Source organism: Rhincodon typus, chromosome 15, assembly GCF_021869965.1.
Source record: "Rhincodon typus isolate 14 chromosome 15, sRhiTyp1.1, whole genome shotgun sequence".
NCBI classification, from domain to species: Eukaryota; Metazoa; Chordata; class Chondrichthyes; order Orectolobiformes; family Rhincodontidae; genus Rhincodon; species Rhincodon typus.
This window is the reverse complement of record NC_063346.1, coordinates 48,505,501-48,530,149: the sequence shown is the minus strand read 5'-3', so window position 1 is coordinate 48,530,149 and position 24,649 is coordinate 48,505,501. Positions and strand designations below refer to the sequence as shown.

Genomic DNA, 24,649 nt, shown 5'->3' with positions numbered 1-24,649 from the left:
TGTTATCTCAGATTCTCCAGCATCTGCAGTTCCTACTATCTCTAATGTTATGGTTATGTAGTTTGAATCCCACCATCAACTGCTGGCAAAAAACAGTTTTATTAGTTAGTTCTGCTGCTTGGCAATCTTTAATGGTCATTTTTATTCCTCATTAAATTATCAATTCATTGTTTTGGAATTGTTTTTTTCCACTGAAATTCAAATTTTCTGGTGTGTAAAGTCATAACTTTCCAAAATTTGCTCACTGCCCTACAGCACCCACCCTAAAAAATGACAAGAAAATTATGATGACTCTCCCCCCATGAAAAAAAAAGGACAACCCTAATGTAAGATAAAAACAGAAAGAACTGCAGATGCTGTAAATCAGGAACAAAAACAAAGTTGCTGGAAAAGCTCAGCAGGTCTGGCAGCACCTATGAAGAAAAAAATCAGTTAACGTTTCTAATGTAAGATATCCGATAACACTATTTCAAGAAGAACAGGTGAACTATCCCAGTGTCTTGATTAATTCCATATATACTCGTGTAAAAGTGGAATTTTTTAAAAGACTGATTTTTAAAGTTAAATTTAATGGGGTTGACTATTACATGGATACTACTTTTGAGGAGCTGAAATTCATGCTACAGTCCAAAATACCATATCGTTAGCAGAAGCCCATTTAATCTCTAAACGAATACAAAAAAATTACACAGTAATCCTGTAATATCTTATCTTCTAGTTCAGCAGGCAGGTTTTATGCAATCTTAGTTCTCTGCCAAAATACTAAGTCATGCCTTTGCATGAATCTTGTGCACCATCCAGCACTTGCCTTAAAATCTGAAGTTCCATCCTTCTTTGATTCGTTTCGAGAATGGATTCAGATGGTTTCACGACTGACACTTCTTCCATTTGTCAAGTACCCACTCAGCAACATTTTTCTCCAATTGTGGCCACTTGCTAGGTTTACCTGTTGGCACACTTTTATTTTGGCATTATTTGAAGTTGGTTCGATGTCTTTCTCCAGTCTCTCACAAGTTTCTCCGAAACACAAAATTCTCTTGCTGCTACAGTTATTTGTCTTCTCTGCAACTTCAGTAACTTGCAGTTTAAAATGCTGCTCGATATTTTTTGTTTTTTCTGGAGGGCATTTTTACACAAAATGAGGAAGCAATTTCAAAACACATAATAGCACAAAAAATTGTTTCCTCATCATAGCATTTACATACAGGATAATATCTTGACTCTCAAATGTTGATCTGTTGCTTGTGAAGAACTAGAGTCGACTATTACATGAGACATATGGAAAATTCCAGATTTTTTGGCCAAAAATAGATGGTCGACTTTTACATGAGATTGACTTTAACTCGAGTATTTACTGCATTTACCCTTCAACAAGCATTTGTAAAACTTATTACATATTCATTTATCTTACTGTTATCTTTGAATTGCAAAATTGTTTGCCACATTATCTTTTGCTACAATAGAAACAACACCTCACTGGCTGTGAAGCACCTTAGGATGTTCTAAAGTTGTGGACAATACTATATTAATTATCTTTGTTTGTACACAGTTTAAAAAAAGTCTCAAGTACAAACATGTTGCATGGTTTAATCATGGGACAAGGTCCTTTTAACCTTTACTTCTTAGCATATTTCCAATTTTCCTGGGCTCATTACAAAAGTATCCAGCATAAAATGAAAGAGACAGGTAGAGAAGAAACATAGGTGAGACAAAAGTTTGGTACAGCACAGAAAACAGGTCACCTCTTCAACATATTGGTTAAGTAACGGTCCATATTTGGTAACCTGATGTAAAGAGAACAGTCGATAAACACCTATAAAAATGTCTCAGGTTAAAGAATTATCAAATGCAGCTTAGCAAGTATGTTGGCTTCTGTAAAGTCATCACTCTTATGGGAATACATTTTACCCAATCTCAATGAAATACTTAATTAAGATAACACAATTTGCCTAAGATTTTTAAAGGATTGCCTGATCATGGGCACACTTTCGAACAGACCGCAAGTTCCAAAATTGGATCTAGCTGTGCCTCTGATTATTCACTGGTCAGCAACTGCTTGTTTACAGTTAAAAGCTGCAAAAGCACAAACAATCTTGATAAATGTTAAAAGAAATGGAAAGATTGTTATTATAGTGTTGTGGGAGGACACAGCAAATTTCACAGACATTATTTCCAAATGCTCAACTCAATTTACTGGAAGCTGCACTATAAATAAATGTGCAGCATGAGAAACTTTGGATAAACATCCCCCTCACCGAAAGAAATTTCATCACCGAAATCCATCAACTTTCATGCGTACAGTATTTTGTAACACAGCATTTTACAACACAGTATTTTACTGAAGAATTTACTGAAGATGCTTGTGAATACCACCAGCGCCAGGTTCCCCTCCGAGTCATACAATATCCTGACTCGAAACTATATCGCCATCCCTTCACTGAAGAATTAAGTGATATCAAATGGGTTTGGCTTGCTGTGTTAGTGTAATACCATATGGTGATAATGTTGTAGACTTGTTAAACATTACAGCAAAATAGAGCGTTACTGAATTTGGAATGGAAAAGCTTTATTAGGATGGTATTTGAACAACACCCTTTGGGCAACAGTGTTTCCTCTCTTCACTGGCTGAGAATTCTGCAACAAATAACTCACCTTCTAATTCCCCAAATCCTGTCCACCATCTACAAGGCACGAGTCAGGTCTGCAATGGAATATTCTTCACTTTGCTGGGTGAGCGGAGCTCCAAGAACACACAAAAGAAGTTTGACACCATCCAAAACAAAGCAACCTGTCTGATCACCATTCCATTCTTTATCATAAATGTTTGTTCTCTTTACCACTAGTGTTCAACATTACAAGATGTAACGCAGCAGCACACCGGTGCTCCTTCAACTGTACCTTCAAACCAGTGAGTTCCACTACCTAGAACATAAGCAGGAGACGCATTGAAAATCACCATCTGCAAGTTCCCACTCCATCTTTCAGCATCCTGATGTGAAACTGCATTGTTGTTCCTTCAATAATCGCCAAGTGAAAGTCCAGAAGCTCCCTCCTGATAGCACTATGGGTTAGGATTAGGGTTACACAACATGGATCACAATGGTTCACCACCATCTTCTCAACAGCAATTAAGAATGGATAACAACTTCTGGCACTGACAATATTCCTAATCCAAGAATCAAGTTGAAAACTTCAATTATAGATATATTAGGTCCACGATGTTCTATATCACCTTCTCAATAAGGCTGTACCAGAAATTTGTGGACTGTAGACAGACAGATTCAAAGCTAGACTGTCTCAGGATGTCAAGGCAATACAACTTGCATTCTGCAGGAAATTAAATTAAAAAAGGAAAAATGCCAGAGAACCTCAACAGGTCTGACAGCATTTGTGGAGAGAAAAGCAGAGTTAATGCTTTGAGTCTAATATGACTTCTTCAGAACGAAATAGATCTGGTAAATTGTAGTTTTTATGTTGTTGACAGAGGAGGAAGGGGAGCAAGTAGAACAGATGGTGAGAGTGCCACAATAAAAAACAAAGTGAGTGATAATGGAAAGATAAATATGTAAAACAGGTGTAAATGTTAGGTGTGATAAGGTGAAAATGAATCCACACTGCCTGAAAGTAAAGCCAAAAAGGCACAAACAAAAAGCAGAACAAATCCACAATGGCCAGTTCCCATTCCATCAATCTATTTGTGGTCATAAATAAAGTGGTGCAAAGGGTCAAAATGCTATCAAGGGGTACTTGCTCAGTAATAATCAGCTCAGTGATACTCCATTTGTGTTCCGCCAGGGCTTTCCAGCCTACAGACTTAATGCAAACATGCACAAGAAAGGAGCGGAATTCCAGAGGTGCGGTGGAAGTCACTATCTTCGAATCAATGCAGCAATTGAAAGGGTAGTATCAAGGAGCCCTAGTAAAACTGAAATCAATGAAAATCACAGAAAATTCTTCACTTATTGGCTGATGTCATACCTAACACAAGGGAAGATTCTTGCCATTGTTGGAGGCCAATCATCTGTCCCACAACATCACTGCAGGAGCTCCTCAGGGTACAGCTCGAGGTCCAAATTTCTTTAATGTTCAATAAAGCTTCAAGAATGACCTTCCCTCCATCATAGGGTTAGAAGCGGGTATGTCCGCTGATAATTGCATAATAACCAGCAAGATCTAGACAATATTTAGACTTTATCTTTTAAGTGGCAAACTTGTAAGTGGTCTACAAGATTATGAAGGGCATGGGCAGACTAGACAGTCAGAAGCTTTTTCCCTGGGTGGAAGAGCAGTTACCAGGGGTCACGGGTTTAAGGTACGAGGGGAAAGGTTTAAATGTGATGTACGAGGCAAGTTTTTTTTACACAGAGGGTTGTGGGTGCCTGGAACTCACTGCCGGGGGAGGTAGTGGAAGCAGATACTATAGTGACTTTTAAAGGGTGTCTTGACAAATATATGAATAGGATGGGAATAGAGGGATACGGTCCCTGGAAGGGTAGGGGGTTTTAGTTGTGATGGGCAGCAGGTCGGTGCAGGTTTGGAGGGCCGAAGGGCCTGTTCCTGTACTGTAATTTTCTTTGTATATTAACACTGTGGCTAGAACAGTTAGTCCAAAAGCTACGAATACTGAGGTGGATAACTCACCTCCTATGTCTACAAGTCACATGGCAGGAGTGTGTTGGGATAGTTCCCACTTGTCTCCATGCATCTAGCTCCAACAAAAACTCGATTCAAGCAGTCCACACACAATTGGTAAAACATCGACCACCTAAACAAATCCACCCCTTTCAACACCAAAGACAATGCTAATAGTGTGTACTTCACAAAAGATTCACACCAGCTCATTAAACCTCTTTCAACAACACCTTCCAACCTGTGATCTGTGCCACACTGAAAAATAAAAACGCTTGTGAATACCACCAGCGCCAGGTTCCCCTCCAAGTCATACAATATCCTGACTTGAAACTATATCGCCATCCCTTCACTGAGTGAAAATCCCAAAACTCCCTTGCTAATAGCACTATGGGTATACGTACAAACTGCTGAAGTCCAAGGTGGTTCATGACCACCTTTCCAACAGCACAAAATGCTGGCCTGGCCAATGATTCCCACATTCCAAGACAGAATAAATCTCCTCCTTAATCAAGCACTTAGAATTTGAGCTGACTGCCACGAGCTGACTGCCACAATCTGTCTTCCTCAACCTTGAACATGTTGTGGACAACTGTTGACCCTAAATAAATTCTTCACACTGTTAATTGCAGGTTCTCACTACAACAGTCACTGAAACACAATCAATGGCAAGAGAGATGAATTCTGGGACTGACTGTGCTCAGGTCACACCACTCAGTTGACAGTTTAGGTGGTTCTCGGGAAGCTGAGGCATATTATCAAGTTAGATTTTGGGGGGTAGCGGGGAGTTCAGTCTCCTCCAACCAAACTGTAGACAAAGTGAACAGTATCGGTGCAGACAGGCCGGGGACAGAGTGAGGGGGCCTAGTGCGGGCAGGCTGAAGCAACTGTGATGAATTTTTTCAAACTGTTCAAACAATCAAATCGACTGTGTAGACTTTTGCCTGATGAGAGTTATTCAGGAAGCGTTTAGTTCAATTCTAACAGGCTAGGCAGGGTAAATGCAGGAGGAACGTTCCTGATGGCAGGGGACTCCAGAACAAGGGGTTACAGTCAAAGGATATGGATAGGACTGAGATAAGAAATTTCTTTACCCAGAGAGTGGTGAATCTATGGAATTCTCTGCCACAGAAAGCAGTTGAGACCCAAACATTGAATGCTTTCAAGGAATTAGATATAGTACTTAGGGCCAAAGGGTTCAAAGGGTTTGTGGAGAACACGGGAACAGGTTACTGAGTTAGATGATCAGCCATAATCATACTGAATGGTGGAGGAGATTCAAAGGGCTCAATGCCCTACTCCTGTTCCTATTTTCTACGTTTCTATTCTAAAGTACGCTCTGGTCAGTTATCCTATAGCAAAAAGTAGAAACCAGTTTCTTCATTCAGATTGGCCGTATCCCATTGATGTGTTCATCAATCCACCATCTGGAAGACTGCAGAAATACACAGGGAGACATAGTACACTAACCAAAGTACAAAACTCAAAGTTTCAGGATTAAGACTCTGGGCAAGCTATTGCAATGATTTTATATCAGACTACGAACTTGAAGACTAATCAAATGGAATACCTGGGCCACGTTAAAGAAATGTCAAATGATTCCAAATATAGCCACAATAAGATGAAAGATTTTTCATTTTCTTTGGCTTGAACCTTCTAGTACAAGTCACATCAACATCAAGGAATGTAACTTTTTCAAGTCATTGAAAGTGATAAACTGGTGTCCGAAAGACAAACATATAAATATACCAAGGAGAGTCATAGATCAGAAAAAAAGTGGTCATTAGCATCCAATATTAAAAAATTGAGTTTGCAATTCGTTCACTATTTAGTAACATGTATTTTATACATTTGCTCAGCACCCTAGGTGAGCCCCAAAGCATAATTGCTACAGCATCCTAGATATTTACGCAATGTCCCTATAATCTGTTGGATACTAACACAGGATTTATCAAGAAATACAACTGATAACATATGTTATGTGCACCAACATGACAGATGTCGGCCAGAAGCCATCATTCACTCAATAGAGGGTTCCAGCTGGACAATGGACGTGATCAACAGGATGGCAAAAGACAGGAGCCAATTAAACAGGGTTGCAACAAGTGGACTTGTCCATCTGCAGTCAATTACTGCAATGACTGTAAAAGAATAATAGCATTCTACAACAAATGACAGCTACCACTACTTGCATTGCACTTCAGGAAATGTATCTGCATTGCTTTGCTATGTTGATGACCTCATTAAAAATCCAACCAATTCAACTTTTTCAATTTATGTACTGTAGCTACCAATTTTCTTACATTACTGGCACTGTGGCTTTATAAATAAACAAAATAATTAAAGTGGATGCATGACTGCACTCTTACTATTTGGCTAATGGAAAATAAGTGTTTTCTCCCCTTGCTTCACCTCGAGCACCAATTTCATATAGTGCACAAATGTTTCAAAAATGTGCTTAAATAATCAATCACAAGGGATTTTAAAAATAATTTATTGGTTTCCAAGAATACAATTACATGGACTGTATGAAGTCAGCAGGGTGTACATGAAAGAAAAAATAAGAACGTCCTGCTTTTTGGTGTTCAAGTCAAAAAACTTTTACAAGTCACTAAAAGGGGAAACCAGGAGAGTGTGTTCACAAGAAAGCAACATTGTTCAGAAGACAAAACGGAATTTAATACCAAATCAATATACAATTATTCAACTAAATTAAACCATAGTGATCATTATCTGAGATTTTAAATTCCACTTATAAATCAGAAAAGGTGGTTACTCTTCTCAAATACTGCTATTAGAAAAAGCATGCACAACAAGGCCTCCTCTGCCCTTTTCTGTCATTGCAAAAGATCCCATGGCACATTTCAAGTTTCAGGGCAGTTCCCCACATCATTACTCCACCATTGCTTAAAACAGATTATCTGTTATTTTTTGCTGTTCGTGGGACCTTGCTGTGCACAAATTGGCTGGTGTGTATACTACAAGATTGACCTTTATGTAATGTTCCTTCTAAGCTGCGTAGCTGCACGCTGAGAGGGCTCGCTCACACCAATAAGCATTCCAACACGTAGCTTATGCTTCTGGACTTTGGAGGTTAGGTCAGCAAAAACAAAAACTGAGGGAACATTGCCTATATGCTGAAAGTTCTTCAATACATTTAGTGATCTTTGGGATGTTCCAATGTCACGAAAGGAGTTACAGAAATGTTACAACAACTGAGTTTCAAAAGTCTTCATTCAGTTACCAGTTGTCGAGAAAACCTGGAAATTCAGCAAAATTGTGATGGAATAAACTGCAATATGCCTAGAAACCTATTTTATATGCATTATTTTGATACAGCAAACCTTTTGTGCTGATTTTTCCGAATATGTGAAATGTGATTCAAGAAAGACCGGCTCCATGAACTTAGGGAAAGGAAAGCTAGATAGTGTGGACTGAAGTGGAGGTTAGGAGAAAACAATGTTTATTATGAGGGCAAGAATAGTATTAATTGTCTCTCTCTAATTCTCTCTAAGAGATGGTGGTGAGCCAGGCTTTTCAGTGACTTCCTCGGTCACAGGATTCAAGCAAGAACCGATCCTATTGCTATGGGTTTGGAGTCACATGTAGGACAAACCTAGTTAGCATATCAAATAAAACCCGAAAGAACTGTGGATGCTGTAAATCAGGAGCAAAAACAGAAGTAGCTGGAAAAGAACTGGGGAAGGGTCACTGGACCCGAAACATTAACTCTGACTTTTATCTTCACAGATGCTGCCAGACCTGCTGAGCTTTTCCAGCAACTTTTGTTTTTGTTCCTAGTTAGCATAGCAGATTTCCTTGCTTATAAAGGATGTCATTGAATCATACAGTCAGAGTCATTCAGCACAGATGTATTTTTGCAAAAAATGAGAAGTTACGTGATCACCATTACAGAAACAGGCTTTTACTCCTCCATTAACTTCACTGTTTTTGTGACTTAGATTAAAAGGTAGGAAATTATATAATTACTTAGATAAACTCTAATCTCCTCATAAACCCCCTCTTACACACACACACACACACACACACACACATATATATATAAACACAAGGAAAAAAATAGGTGTTTCGGAAAGAGTGAAGTCTGGGGAGGCAGTTCAGTAGTTCTTTGTCACAGAGTTGCTAAGCCACTTAAGGGCAGCCATCATTGGTGAAATAATTAAAATTGGGATTCCTCAAGAAGGCAGAATTGGAGGAGTGCAGATATCACAGAGAATTAGAGATTACAAAGAAATAGAAGAATGTGGCTACAGTCAGATTTGAAAAGAAAAGATAATTTTAAAACCAGAATTTACTTACCTGGAGCCAAGGTTGGCAGCCAAGCATAGGCGGAATTGAACCTGGTGCACATTAGGAGATGGGCAGCAGAATTATGATTGACCTCAATGTTAGAGAGTGGACCATGGATAGCTGAGATTAGGTTTGAATAGTGAAGTCTAGAAGGAACAAAGGTATTTTATGCTCCTTAGTGGTTAAGATTTTTCTTCAATTCTTTTTTATTTTATTTACTTAATGTTGGAGAAGAAGCTGTGAAACATATCATATCCACTCACTGCAATTTCTTGTGACAGTATCCATCGGCTCACATCTGTATTATGGCTTTATAAACCGCAGCTCCTTAGTTGTAAAATATTGCACACTGTCAAATCCATATTTTTTCCTCCATGCTCCATATTTTTTAGTAACTCAGAAGAGTAGGTAACAGGGCTACTATTTATTCTGGGACAGGATTAGAAAAACTGTATGAGGCAATTGCTCTTAAAACAGGGAACAGTCCATTTATAACTGTTGATGAATGTCATTACTGACATTATAAAAAACAAGAGGGGTTCAAACCAATGCTTTTTGAAAATGATGTTCTGTGAATGATGGCTGTTCATTCCGGAAACAGGTTCGTTCTTCCTCCACGATAAATGATGTAACCCACTTTCAAACAGCTCACTCCTCAAACAGCAAAGTTACTAGGTGTACAAAGCACAAGCAATGATATTATTCTTCGAGACATGACAGCATACTGATTATTGAACTAATAATGTGAAATTCAAATCCCAAAGGGTAAAATATATTCAGTTAGTTAACTATACCTGGAATTAAAAAGCTTGTGTCTGTAGGATTAAACTACTGAATTGTCTTAGAAAACTATCTACTAATATCCTTTAGGGAAGGAAATCAGCTGAGCTACGTGGTTCCAAACCTACAGTAGAGTGGTTGACTATAATTGCCCTGAGAAATGGCCAATCAAGTTGTATCAAAGCAGCTACAAAAAAGCTACAAATAAAAGCAGATGGAGCTTATTTGAGAACTCCAGAAAGATACTTGAGCTGAAATGTTTACTCTGTTGCTCCCTCTCTCCCTTCACAGATGCTGTCAGTTCGGCGTATTTCCAGCATTTACAGGAATTATGCAACCTTGGCTCACACAAGCGAGGAAAGACCACATCAAGCCCTTGACCTCTCCCGATTGCCGGGTAGTTCAGCCTCTTGCTGAGAATCAGATCGTCAATTCTGCTAGCTGCCAGCTGAGGAACGAAAGACAACAATATTGAAACTTGGCAGGAACAAAGCAGCCCCGATCTCTCTTTGCAACAACCACCTGCCAATGAACATTGGAGCCAGTATGACATTACCTCTGTGCTTCAAAATTCAGGAGTTATTCATCTGCTCCTTAGAGCATATTTGGAAGCTAATACAAAACTGATTGACAGGGTAGCCACCAATCTTGGGACAATTCTGTACAATGAGTAAAATAGGACGCATTGGTTTGGCTTGTTGTTCGAGTGCAACTTAAAACAGATTGATAGTGCTAAGTAAATCACTAACAATGCAGCTCAATCAGACATCCAAACTATAAATGCTTTTAAAATGATAAAGTAAGCGTCAAAAAGCATGTAAAAAAGATGGTGAGTTAAATCAGCAACAATTTTGTAACAGCTTGCAATTTCTGAATCAAAGCTACTGCCCTAAAGGCAAAAATCAGTTCTGTTCTGATTATATACAAACAGTCAATCTACGGAGACTGGTTTATATTGTGTAACAGAGTTAAGGTTGATTTAAAGCTAAAAAATATATTTAGAAGTCTTTTTTTCTCAGGTCAGTACCATAGACATGTAGAAACTGTAAGTAAAACATGTTTATAAAGTGAATCACAAATCCATCTGAGCTCAAGTTCTGGATAATATTTAATAGCCCAAAATTTGCAATTGTAATGACGGTACAACTATCAGTGTCAGCATTATTACAATGTAAAACTGACCAACTTCTGGTCAGTTAAACATGGGAATCCAGGACATTGCTGTCAGTCACAGTCTGCACTTCCATAGGGTGTGTTATTGCAATCTTCACGAATGACAGCAACATTGAATTCTTGGTACATGAATTTTCATTTTTTATACATTATTTTCACTGCAAAAAAAAAACTCGAAAAGTTGAACCCTATTCACTAAAGAGTAACTGAAAACCAGGTCAAAACTACAATCGAACGACTTTTCTGTCCTACAAACTAAAGTTTAAGTCTGGAGTCACATTCCCCCAACAAGATTTTAAAATTCCAGGATTTTTAGCATTATAAGATATTTTAGGTTTCTCAAAGAGGAAGTACCTGGTCTGAATCTAGTCCCAGTGTCTCTTACACTCATGGGAAACATTCCACAGCAACAACTTGAAGTTATGGTTAAGGCAAAGTCACCAAATGTGAAGCCGAAGGGGGTTAGGAATGCACAAAAGGCCAGAAATACAGGGGCACAGGGTTTTTGTAGCACTGTAGAACTCAATTGAAGTTTCAGCTAGGACTTAGATTCATACAGCGCAGAACCTGTGTGGCTCTTTGAAATAGTTACACACTAAAGCACATCTCCCACAGAGCTAACCTATCTGTGCATACCGATGTCAAAACATAGTAGCAACAGAGGTCCTGTTGCAGCCAACTGATGTACAAATGGCCCTTAGGACATGTACCAGCTACAGTGGCCATCTTTAGCTTTAGGAACACATACTCTGTTACCTTAAATCTGTGTCCTTTACATAGTGGCCTGCCCACCAACTGAAACACCTTTCCAGCTTGCAGCGGAGAGGGTCAGAGAGAAAGAGCTCTCCCTGTGACGTACAATCGAATGTCAAAGCAATCCAACAGTTGCAGGCTGAGAATCCATGAAGTGTAGGTTTTTAATAATGCTGTCAGTAAATGACAAATTTGGATCGACCCCTTAAATGTGATAATTTGGTACATTAGCTAACAGTCTGTTCTACTATTTACTGAGCACAGCAATGAATTCTGTTGAGCTTGCTAATTCATCTGCAATCTGAATGGAATTGGGACTGGAGCCAGACAACAGAATGTACCTTTCCTGCAAGCCAAGACTAAAAGCCAACTCTGGCTGTTCTCAAGTTTTTGAGCTCATATCCTGGAGATTGGAAAATGTCTCACGTTTAACAGTGTGTCATGGATTTCTGATTGGAAATCCTTACCCGAGTAGGGGCCAGTTTTTAAGGTGAGAGGAGAAAGATTTTAAAAAGCCATGAGGGCCAATCGTTTTACACAGAGTGTGGTTCAAAGTTTTGCCAAAGATCTGAAGCTCGAGTTGTGGATGAGGTTGTTGACTTGCCCACCGAGCTAGCTTGTTCTCGTTCAGACGTTTCATCACCATGCAAGGTGTTGCAGTGTGTCCTGGCCCGTTTAGAAGAGAACCACCACCTCATCAACAGCATATTTGTGGGAATTAACTTCACAAGGGAAGAAGAAATCAACAATCAACTTCTGTTTCTGGATGTTAAAGTTGAGCATATGACCAACGGGGAATTCCAAAGCTCGGTATACAGAAAAGCAACCCATTCAGATCAAATCCTCAACTTCTACAGTAACCATCCCAACACCCACAAACAAAGCTGCATTAGGACATTATTTAAATAGGACATTATTTAAACAGGCCAGGACACACTACAACACCCCGGAACTACACAAGAAAGAGGAAGAGAACCTATACAAAATCATTGCGATAAATGGGTATCCCCGCAACTTCCACAGATGCCTACTAAACAGACAACAGGAGGACACAGTACGCCCTAACACACTGGCCACACTGCCCTACATCAAGAACATATCGGAACTGACAACAAGATTCCCAAGACCACTAGGAATCATGGTGGCCCACAAGCCCAGAGCCACTCTACGACAAACACTTACAAGGATTAAAGACCCCATTCCCACAACATGCAGAACCAACATGGTTTACAAAATACCATGCAACAACTGCCACAAACATTACATCGGAAAGACAGAAACTAGCCATCAGGATACATGAACATCAGCTAGCACCAAACGGCTGGGGAAAATTAAAGATTAAAATCACAAGTATTTGCTTAAACTCTAAGCCTTCGGAAGTTAAAATGGTAAAGCTATGTCACCACATTTTCAGTTATACCTTTCTTTGGTGTTTCAAGTGCAATATAATTAAATACTGAAAGTCAGAACGAATATTAGACAAGTCTTTTAAAATTGTAGCGATGCAGTTTAAAAAATTGATTACTTGTGTCTTTAAAGAAAGGATACAAATCCAAATTAACATGGAAGGTGTTAAAAATGCATCGCATCCAAAAATACACTTGAAAAGAAGACATTTGATGAAGAGACCCACTTGAAATTTTGGCTTTTTCAGGTTCAAAATTCATTTCAACTTTATTCTTGTGTATTTTGTTTCTATTTAAGTTGGTTTCTTTCTCACCAGACACTGTCCTCCCTCATTGGTCAGATGTTTTACTGTGTTGCTTGGATTTATCACATTTTTCTGCAATGTTGCATGAAGGCTTCAACATACATAATGGCTATAATTACAGTGTCATGGCCAACTATTAGTCCCACCTAAACCCCATCTTGAAGATTGTGACTCAAATTTAGGTCCATGAGATTACACACAGACTGTACAAAATTAACCAATACTCTGCCAAGTCTGCAATTTAATGGCTTTTGTTTCTAAAGGAGCAAAGCATTTGCTTTATGTATGTTTGTACAATTGCATCGATCAGAAAACAACCCTTTCAGTTGGTTTCTAAGTTTATTTTTAAAATAAGGTACGGACTGTACTCAACATGTAGCGAAATCAGCCCAAGTACCTACCTGAGTTACTGCATGGTTTCAGACAGAATTCACTTTTCAAGCTGACTCCAATCAGTGTCATGCCAATTTTCTTTGACAATTTTTTAAAGTAGTCAGCTGGATCACATTAAGGAGAAGGATCCAGGTTAACTTCATGATGAACAAATCACATTGTGATTTGAGAGTTCGACATGACATCACACATGACACCAAGGTTGTAAACAGCTCTGTTAAATAACAAAGGCCTACTGGTCTGAGAGGACAATGAAACTAGTGGCAAGTGTACCCCGATGGCATTCAGATGGAACTTCTGACATCTCCAAGCACTGGGGGACACAGACAGTGATGAAAATAATTAGCCACAGTAAGTGAGAAATACGTGATTTGTCTAGAAGCAATGTCCCAAGCTGGACTTTTTACCAGAGTTCAAAATCTTTGGGTCTTGGTTTGAAGTGCAGACTTTGTGTCAGAGGAAAATCACGACTAGGACTCCCTCCACCCTCACAAACTCCAAAGAAATAATGCAAATAATTTAGCTAGACATGGGTAACCTAAATCTAAAGACTAAAATGCATTCCCACTACATTTCAGTTTGAACTGCTTTGAGCCCAACAGTGAACATCTCGCATTGTCAGGAAGATTAGAAGATCTTTTGTGAGTAAGATCAGAAAACAATAAGATATAGAAGCAGAATCAGGCCATTCGACTCATCAAGTCTGCTCCACCATTCAATCATGGCTGACATGTTTCTCAACCCTATTCTCCCACCTTCTACCCATGACCTTTGATCCCCTTACCAATCAAGAACCTATCTAATTTAAATACACTCTATGACTTGGCTTCCACAGCCCACTATGGCAATGAGTCCCATGGTTTAACTATCCTCTGGCTGAAAAAATTCTTCCTCATCTCATTCTAAAGGGCTGTGCCTTCACTCTGAAAGTGCGAGCTCAGGTCCTAGTCTCTCCGACTAGTGGAAACATCTTCTCCATGTCCAGTCTATCCATGACTCTCTGTATTCTGTAAGTTTCAATCAGATCCCCTCAGTATTCTGTAAGTTTCAATCAAATCCCCCCCTCATCCTTCTAAACTCCATCGAGTACAGACCCAAAGTCCTCAACTGGTCCTCACATGACAAGCTCTTCATCCTTTGGATCATTCTTGTAAACCTCCTCTGGACCCCCACCAAGGCCAGCACATCCTTTGTTAGGTGAGGGGTCCAAAAGTACTCATAATATTCCATATGTGGTCTGACCACAGCAATTTACAGCCTTAGCAGTACATCCCTGCTCTTGTATTCTAGCCCACTTGAAATGACTGCTAACATTGAATTTGCTTTCCAACTGCCGGCTGAACCTGCATGTGAACCTTAAGAGAATCTTGAACTTGGACTTGTGTTTCATGTTTCTGAAGCTTTTCTCTGTTTAGAAAATAGTCTATTCCTCTATTCTTCTTTTTACCAGAAGGCATAACCTCACACTTTCCCACATTGTAATCCATCTGTCACAATGTGCCCATTTTCCTAGTCTATCCAAATCCTTGTACAATCTCTCTGCTTCCTCAATAGTACCTGCCTCAACCACCCCCACCTATCTTTGTGTCATCTGCATCAATGCCCTCAGTTCCTTCATCCAGATTGTTAATATATAATGTAAATAATTGTGGTCCCAACACAGACTTCTGTATACCTCCACTAGTCACTGGCTACCATCCAGAAAAAGACCCCCTCATCTCCACTTTCTGCTATCTGCCACTCAGTCAATCCTCTATCCATGGCAGTACCTTGCCCCTAACACCATGAAGTCTTGTCTTATTTTGCAGCCTCCTGTGCAACGCCTCGTCAAAGGCCTTCCAGAAATCCAAATGGATCACGTCCACCGGCTCTCCTTTGTCTAACTTGCTCTTTACCTCCTCAAAGAATTCTAACAAATTTGTCAAGCATGACCCCAACCCCTTGACAAAGCTGTGCTGTTATCATGCACTTTCAAGTACTCCACAATCTTATCCTTAATAATGGACTCTAAAATCTTACCGATGACCAAGGTCAGGCTAACTGGCCTATAATTTCCGGTCTTCTGCCTGCCTTCCTTCCTTCTTAGACAAGACTTAAATCAACCATTTCCCAGTCCTGTGGGAACTTACCTGACCCCAGGGATTCCTGAAGGGTCACCACCAATGCCTCTACAATTTCCTCAGCCTATCTCCTTCAAAACGCTGATATATAGTTCATCTAGACCAGGGAATTTATCCACCTTCAGACCTTTCAGATTCCCCAGTTCCTTCTCCTTAATGATGGCCACTACACTACACACATTCACCAGTCTTTCATCATACTTCCCACCTTTCCCTGTAGGATAAATCAATTTCATCTCTGAACTGCCAATGAGTTCCAATGATTGCTGCTTTGTTTCAGGACCAGACCAAACAGTGGGTTGGAGTTCCTGATCCACCACAAGACCATAACATTCCCACTTGTTGACCAAAGCAAAAGGGTTCTCTCCTTCACTAAATACAACTGTTTAAGCTCCACGTAAAAGGATGGATGTCACACCACAAACTCAGTTTGGTTTCCACAAGATACAGTTCACAAGCATTGTTCAGACACAGTACTGTACCTTCTGGATCTTCAGGTTTACGAACCTTTTCCCACTCTTCCTGTCTTTGTTTGCGTCTTTCATCTAATTCAGCTTCAGTTATAAACCGTCTTTTAATGAGGCTATCTTCGTCCATGCTTTCAAGTGAGACTGTAATACAAGAATTAAGATTTTTATCTACTGTTGTCCAAGCTCACATTTTTGCTAAAAACAGGCATTTATATGTCAAGAAAAATTGAATAGTACATCATGCAAAGGCCAACACAGTTGTGCTAATGCTCTATTTACTTAATTCTGACAAAGGATTCAAAACCAGTTATTCGCTGGCTGTAAGCCTACAAACCATGCTTTCAGCGATGGACTACTTTCCCAGCGAAACTGACTTTTTTTTTCCATTTTACATGCATCAAGAACATAAAGGAGGATCTATAACATAGTGAGAGGTAGGTGAGATGAAATGAAGAATGGTACAATGGTGCAAGGTGAAAAGACATAGAAATAACAAAAGATTTATCAAGAAAATGACAGCGGAATCATCACCAATAGTTGCCGTTCAATAAAATGGGGCACAGATTACACAGAGCGATTGCTGGGCCCCTTGCTGAAATATTTATATCATCGATAGTCACAGGTGGGGTGCCGGAAGAATGGAGGTTGGCTAACATGGTGCCACTATTTAAGAAAGATGTTAAGGAAAAGCTGGGAAACTATAGACCAATGAGCCTGACATCGGTGGAGGGCAAGTTGTTGGAGTGAGTCCTGAGGGACAGGATTTACATGCATTTGGAAAGGCAAGGACTGATTAGAGATAGTCAACATGGATCTGTGTATCGTATCAAACTAACTTGATTCAGCTTTTTGAAGAAGTAAGAGGATGAATGAGGGCAGTGCGGTGGATGTGATCTATATGGACTTCAGTAAGGCATTCGACAAGGTTCCTCATGGTATATGAGATAACAAGGTGTAGAGCTGGATGAACACAGCAGGCCAAGCAGCATCACAGGAGCAGGAAAGCTGACGTTTCGGGTCTAGATCCTTTATCAGAAATGGGGGAGGGAAAGGGGATTCTGAAATAAATAGGGAGAGAGAGGGAGGTGGATAGAAGATGGATAAAGGAGAAGATAGGTGGAGAGGAGACAGACAGGTCAAAGAGGCGGGGTTGGAGCCAGTAAAGGTGAGTGTAGGTGGGGAGTTAGGGAGGGGATAGGTCGGTCCAGGGAGGACGGGCAGGTCAAGGAGGCAGGATGAGGCTAGTAGGTAGGAGATGGGGGTGGGGCTTGAGGTGGGAGGAGTGAATAGGTGAGAGGGCAGGTTAGGGAGGCAGGGACGAGCTGGGCTGGTTTTGGGATGCGGTTAGGGGAGGGGAGATTTTGAAGTTTGTGAAGTCCACATTGATACCATTGGGCTGCAGGGTTCACAAGCAAAATATGAGGTGCTGTTCCTGCAAAGGAAGATCCTGTTCTTACTATCTCTTCCTCATTGTAGACCGGTTAGCAAGGTTAGATCACATGCAATACAGGTAGAACTAGCCATTTGGACACAGAACAGGCTCAAAGGTAGAAGACGGGGTTGGGGGTGGGGGGTGGAGGGTTGCTTTTCAGACTGAACGCCTGTGACCAGTGGTGTGCCACAAAGGTCAGTGCTCGGTCCACTTCTTTTCATCACTTATATAATTGATTTGGATGTGAACAGAGGAAGTACGGTTAGTATGTTTGCAAATAACACCAAAATTGGAGGTGTACTGGACAGTGAAGAAGGTTACTTCAGAGTACAACAGGATCTTGATCAGATGGGCTGATGGATTGAGGAGTGGCAGATGGAGTTTAATTCTGGATTCTTTTCTTTTTAAATTCAATTTCACCGCCTGCCATGGCGGGAATCCAAACTCTGTCCTCAGCATATTAACCTGGGGATCTGGATTACTCATCCAATGACTTTTCCACTGCACCACCGTTCTTGAACAACACTTAACGCCACCACATACAAGCTCTGGAGCTCTCTCCCCAGCAGGACCATCTCTATATCTCAACACTGGGTGCAGATAATATCATGCTTTGCACTTTTTCCTTCCATGTATCAAGGATAACAGGTTTAAGCAGCACTTGGATACCATGTTGTACCAAATCATTCTTCCTTTTAACTTTAATTTGTCCCCATCCCTACTCCCAATCTCTCCCCTTGCCACTTTTTTACAATCCCTTCTGACCAATGCTTCTGTAGCCAAACAATGGGCTCTCAGCAGAAGCCACAGTTTCATCTCTATACACACCTTGTAAAATGGTGTTGGAGCTCAGTAGTACGATACCGAGCTCTTCTACCACCATATATACTTCAACATCACTTCTTTAGCAAGGGGTCTTACCACCCACCAACGCACAGCAAACTGGGAGTGAGGAAAATTCTTGAACCCATTATCAAGGACTTTATGGCGGAGCATTTAGAAAGCAGTGGCAGGATTAGGCACACAGTGAGCATGGATTTCTGAAGGGGAAATCATGCTTGACAAATCTGTTGGAATTTTATGAAGATGTAACTAGTAGAGTTGACAAGGGACAGCCAGTCGATGTGCTATATTTGGACTTTCAGAAAGCATTTCACAAAGTCCCGCATAAGAGATTATTGTACAAGATTAAAACACGTGGGATTGGGGGAAGTGTATTGAGATGGACAGAAAACTGGCTGGCAGAGAGCAAACAAAGGGTAGGAATTAATGGGTCCTTTTCAAATTGGCAGGTAGTAACTAGTGGGGTGCCACAGGGACCGGCACTGGGACCCCAGTTATTCACAATATATATTAATGATGATGTGGAGGAGGGAACAAAATGTAACATCCCAAAGTTTGCAGATGATACTAAGTTGGGTGAGAGGGTAAACTGTGATGAGGATGCAGAGATCCTTCAGCATGATCTGGACAGGTTGCGTGAGTGGGCAAATCAACGGCAGATGCAGTATAATTTGGATAAATGTGAGGTTATTCACTTTGGAAGTAAAAACAAGAAGGTAGATTACTATCTGAATGGCTGTAAATTGGGAGAGGGGAATGTGCAGCGGGACCTGGGTGTCCTTGTGCACTGGTCGCTGAAGGTAAGCACGCAGGTACAGCAGGCAGTAAAGAAGGCAAATGGTATGGTGGCCTTCATTGCAAGAGGTTTCAAGTACAGGAGCAGGGATGTGTTGTTGCAGTTATACAGGGCCTTGGTGAGGCCACAGCTAGAATACTACATGCAGTTTTGGTCTTCTTTTGTGAGGAAGGATGCTCTTGCTCTCGAGACAGTGCAGCAAAGGTTTACCAGGCTGATTCCAAGGATGGCGGGACTGATGTATAAGGAGAAATTGACTAGGCTAGGATCGTTTTTGCTAGAGTTCAGACGAATGAGGGGGATTGGGGGGAAATCTCATAAAGACTTATAAAATTCTAATAGGACTAGACAGGGTAGATGCAGGGAGGAAGACCCCAGTGATGGATGTGTCCAGAACCAGGGGTCACAGTCTGAGGATTCGGGATAGACGATTTAAGACGGAGATGAGCAAACAGCTCTTCACCCAAACAGTGGTGTGCCTGTGGAATTCATTACCACAGAAAGTAGTTGATGCCAAAACAGTGAACGTATTCAAGAGGCAGCTAGATATAGCATTTGGGGTGAATGGGATCAAAGGTTATGGGGAGAAAGCAGGATTAGGCTACTGAGTTGGACTATCAGCAATGATCGTGATGAAGAATGGGGGAGCAGGCTCGAAGGCCGAATGGCCTCCTCCTGCTACTACGTTTCTATGTGCAACCTCCCTCCCATCTTGAACTGTTGTTCCACCTGGACACCTTTCTCTGGCCTCTTACCTGCTTCTGGATGTTGTCACAGAAAACTGTTGCCCTGACACTAGCCAACTCAATTTCTCTATTTCTCACTCATTCTCACCCACTCCTTCAGAATTTGCAATGATTTGTTCTCTCCAATACATCTGCAATGTCATTAAAACTGCTGAAAGTGGGAGTGCTGGTCCTATTTGGCAAATCAATTTCGATATGGACGAGGCTGAAAGTCAGTTCTCTGACACCACATCCTCACTTTCCTGGGCAATAACCCACCATCAAACATCAGGTGTTTCCAAGACAGTCAGTGACTTCACTCTCTTCAAAGATCTTCCTTCCAGATTACCAAAGACATAGTCCACAGTCCCCAAACAAAGCTTCTATCTGCAATCTATGATCCACAAACATTTTTTCTGGCCTGTTCTTATCCCACAAAAATAATATATTTCAATTCTCATTACAAACTAGATAATTGCATCATTCTTGCATTCAGTTACGAGCCTTCCAAAGTAAGACCATAAGACATAGGAGCAGAAATTAGGCCATTCAGCCCATTGAGTCTGCTCCGCCATTCAATCATGGCTGATAAGTTCCTCAACCCCATTCTCCCGCTTTCTCCCCATAACCCTTGATAATCAAGAACCTATCTATCTCAGTCTTAAATGTACTCAATGACCTGGCCACCACAGCCTTCTGTGGCAGTGAATTCTATAGATTTCATCACTCTCTGGCTGAAGAAGTTTCTCCTTGTCTCCATTCTAAAAGGTCTTCCCTTTACTTTACGGCTGTGCCCTCGGGTTCTAGTCTCTCCTACCAACGGAAGTATCTTCCCAACATCCACTCTGTCCAGGCCATTCAGTATTCTGTAAGTTTCAATTAGATCCTCCCTCATCCTTCTAAACTCCAATGAATATAGTCCCAGAGTCCTCAAACATTCCTCATATGTTAAGCTTTTCATTCCTGGGACCATTCTCATGAACCTCCTCTGAACCTGCTCCAGGGCCAGTACATCCTTCCTGAGATATGGGGCCCAAAACTTGCATACAATACTCAAAATGTGGCCTGACCAGAGCCTTATACAGCCTCAGTAGTACATCCCTGCTTTTATATTCAAGTCCTCTCAAAATAAATGCCAACATTGCATTTGCCTTCCTGACTACTGACTCTCCTGCAAGTTTACTTTGAGAGAATCCTGGATTAGAACTCCCAAGTCTCTTTGCACTTCAGACTTCTGAATTTTCTCCCCATTTAGAAAATAGTCCATGCTTCTATTCTTCTTACCAAAGTGCATGACCTCACACTTTCCCATGTTGTACTCCATCTGCCATTTCTTTGCCCACTCTCCTAAACTGTCCAAATCCTTCTGCAGCATCCCCACCTCGTCAATACTACCTGTCCCTCCACCTATCTTTGTATTGTCTGCAAACTTAGCCAGAATGCCCACAGTTCCTTCGTCTAGATCATTAATGTATAAAGTGAAAAGTTGTGGTCCCAACGCTGACCCTTGCGGAACACCATTTGTCACCAGCTGCCATCCTGAGAAAGATCCCTTTAGCCCCACTCTCTGCTTTCTGCCAGACAGCCAATCTTCTATCCATGCTAGCACCTTGCCTCTAACACCATGGGCCCTTATCTTGCTCAGCAGCCTCCTTGCGGCACCTTGTCAAAGGCCTTCTTGAAGTCCAGGTAGATAGCATCCATTGGCTCTCCTTGGTCTACCCTGCTCATTACTTCCTCAAAGAATTCTAGCAGATTTGTCAGGCATGACTTCCCCTTGATGAAACTATGCTGGCTTTGCCCTACTTTACCATACACTTCCAAATATTCAGAAATCTCATCCTTTACAATGGACTCTAAAATCTGACCCACGACTGAGGTTAGCCTAATCGGCCTGCATTTTCCGTCTTTTGCCTTACTCCCTTTTTAAACAGGGGTGTCACGTTAGTGATTTTCTAATCCTCTGGGACCCTCCCTGACTCGAGCGATTCCTGAAAGATCACCACTAACGCTTCCACTATCTCTTCAGCTAGCTCCTTTAGAACTCTGGGGTGTAGTCCATCTGGTCCAGGTGATTTATCCACCTTCAGGCCAATCAGTTTTACTGGCATCTTTTCCTTGGTGAAGGCCACCATACTCAGTTCTGCCTCCGACACTCTTGAATTTTTCGGAGATTACTCATGTCTTCCTCCGTGAAGACTGACGAGAAGTAATTATTCAGTTCCTCAGCCATTTCCGTGTTCTCCACTACTATCTCTCCACCATCATTTTCCAGTTCTCCAATGTCCACTTTTGCCCTTTATATATCTAAAGAAACTCTTATAGTCTTCATTTATATTACTGGCTAGCTTACCCTCATATTTAATCTTCGCCCTCCTTTTTTTTTGTTTGCCCTCTGTTGGTCTTTGTAAGCTTCCCAGTCCTCTGGTTTCCCACTGTCCTTCGCCACATTATATGCTTTCTCTTTTGCTTTTATGCTATCCCTGACTTCCTTAGTCAGTCATGGTTACCTCATCCTCTCTGTACCATCCTTCTTTTTCCTAGAGATGAATTTTTGCTGCATCTCCTGAATTACTCCCAGAAACTCCTACCATTGCTGTTCCACTGTCTTTCCTGCTAGGTTCCTCTTCCAGTCAATTCTGCCCAGCTCCTCCCTCATACCTCTGTAGTCGCCTATATTCAGCTGTAATACCGTTACCTCTGATTCTATCTTCTCCATCTCAAATTTCAGAGTAATCTTCACATAGTACATAGCAGACATTTCCTTTTGCTGTGCAGTAGATCTCTGACTATCTTCTGCCTCAACTTCATTTTCTCACCTCACTTCCCACATCCCTTGCCTCCTGACAAATAAAGAAACTACCTAGCACAGCTTTGAACAATGGAAGATACACAATCCTCTGAAGAAAATAATTCCAAATGTTCATAGGCCTCAACTAACTTTAAATCCATATTGCTTCACCCTAGAGATCATGTAAAAATACTCGAAGTCTGCTTGCAGATTTAATTGATTATTCTGTTCAATTTAAAGATATTTAAGAATGTCACTTTAAAAACAACTTTCTCCAAGTGTTTATAGGTCTAGTACTTATAGGTTTGCTCCATGGGGCAAGAGCTCAATGCTCAACTTCTTTTATACTTGCTAGAATTCAAGGTAGTCTCCCTGTGATACAGTTCCTAGAACGGTGTTAGGAAAAGGCTGCTACACACTGCAGCACACCCGATCTGCAGAAGGAAGAACACCACCACAACAAGGTCTTTACCAGGAATGGATACCCCCACAGCTGTATCCACAGATGCCTAGCCAACAGACAACACAACCAGGACAAACCAAAACCCGAAACAATAAACAGCATATCATACATAAAAAAACCTCAGAACTGAGGGCCAGACTACTCAGACCACAAGAAATCATGACAGCACACAAACTGGCAGCCACACTAAGACAACATCTGACCAGGGTTAAAGACCCAATAGATACCATAGACAGGACGAATGTGGTTTACAAGATACAATGTGGAGACTGCACAAAACACTACGTGGGATAAACAGGCAGGCAACTAGCAACTCGCATCCATGAACGCCAGCTAGCAACTAAACAACACGACCAGATTTCCTTGCCTTCAATACACTCCAAGAAAAACCACACTTTCAACTGGGACAGCACTACTAACCATAGGACAAGCCAAACAGAGGACAGTCAGGGAATTCTTGGAGGCTTGGCATTCATCCACAGACTCCATCATCAAACACATTGAATTAGACCTGATATACCGACCATTACAACGCACAGGTGGAACGAGCACCTACCAGAAGCAGCAAAATCCATATAAATTTGAACCGACACAAAACAACAGCGCTTCACAGGAGGTTCCACATCATTGAGGATGTCACCTAGTAAGGGGATGAAACGTCTGTTGTCAAACGTCTGCTCCCAGCTCAATGAACACACCAACATCTACAACCAGCACCCAAGCTACAAATCTTCACTCAAACCACGGGTTCTTAGAACACCGGGTTGGACCACGGCTTGACACAAGCTAATAATCTTTGTACACTATTCAACAGGTCTGCACAGTGATGCTGGCAGCTTTTAAAGATTCTTTCAAGATGCCTAATTTTTTTGTCAGTTATTCACATTGTCGTACAGGAATGAGAGATAAAGCAAAGACAAGTCTTGACTCAATGAAATCAGAAAATTCCATCAACGTTACCCAAAGAAAACAATTCTTGATTGTCAGCACTTCTTGTGCACAAACAGGCTGCTACTCTTCCTATGTTACAACAGTGGCTGCACCTGAAAACTAGTTTCTTTGCTTGTGGAATATTTGAGGATTGCCTAAAAGTACTCAGAAATGGCTATAAATGCGCTGCAGAGTCTTCAAAGATTTGAGAAAGCAAACATGCCTGCCCTTGTTCTGAAACCATTAAACATTTATGATCTGGGAAGTGCAGCTCAGTTTAAACACATAACCAATACTGACAGAATTCTCTCCCACTGGGCACAATACGA

The 24,649-nt window shown here is 41.0% G+C and overlaps 1 protein-coding gene across 4 annotated transcripts in view; it reads right to left on the bottom strand.

Moving 5' to 3' along the window:
• psme3ip1 (proteasome activator subunit 3 interacting protein 1) overlaps positions 1-24,649 on the bottom strand; it is an 86,305-nt gene that overhangs the window by 43,171 nt on the left and 18,485 nt on the right. For 2 of the 4 annotated variants that reach the window (XM_048605695.1, XM_048605696.1), the window contains exon 2: positions 16,353-16,481. In XM_048605695.1, coding sequence (XP_048461652.1) covers positions 16,353-16,467 — 115 coding nt within the window. In that variant the 5' untranslated portion in view covers positions 16,468-16,481. Of the gene's footprint in view, positions 1-8,949; positions 9,612-16,352; positions 16,482-24,649 lie in introns of those variants that run through there. The other 2 variants (XM_048605698.1, XM_048605697.1) reach the window with 2 other exon arrangements.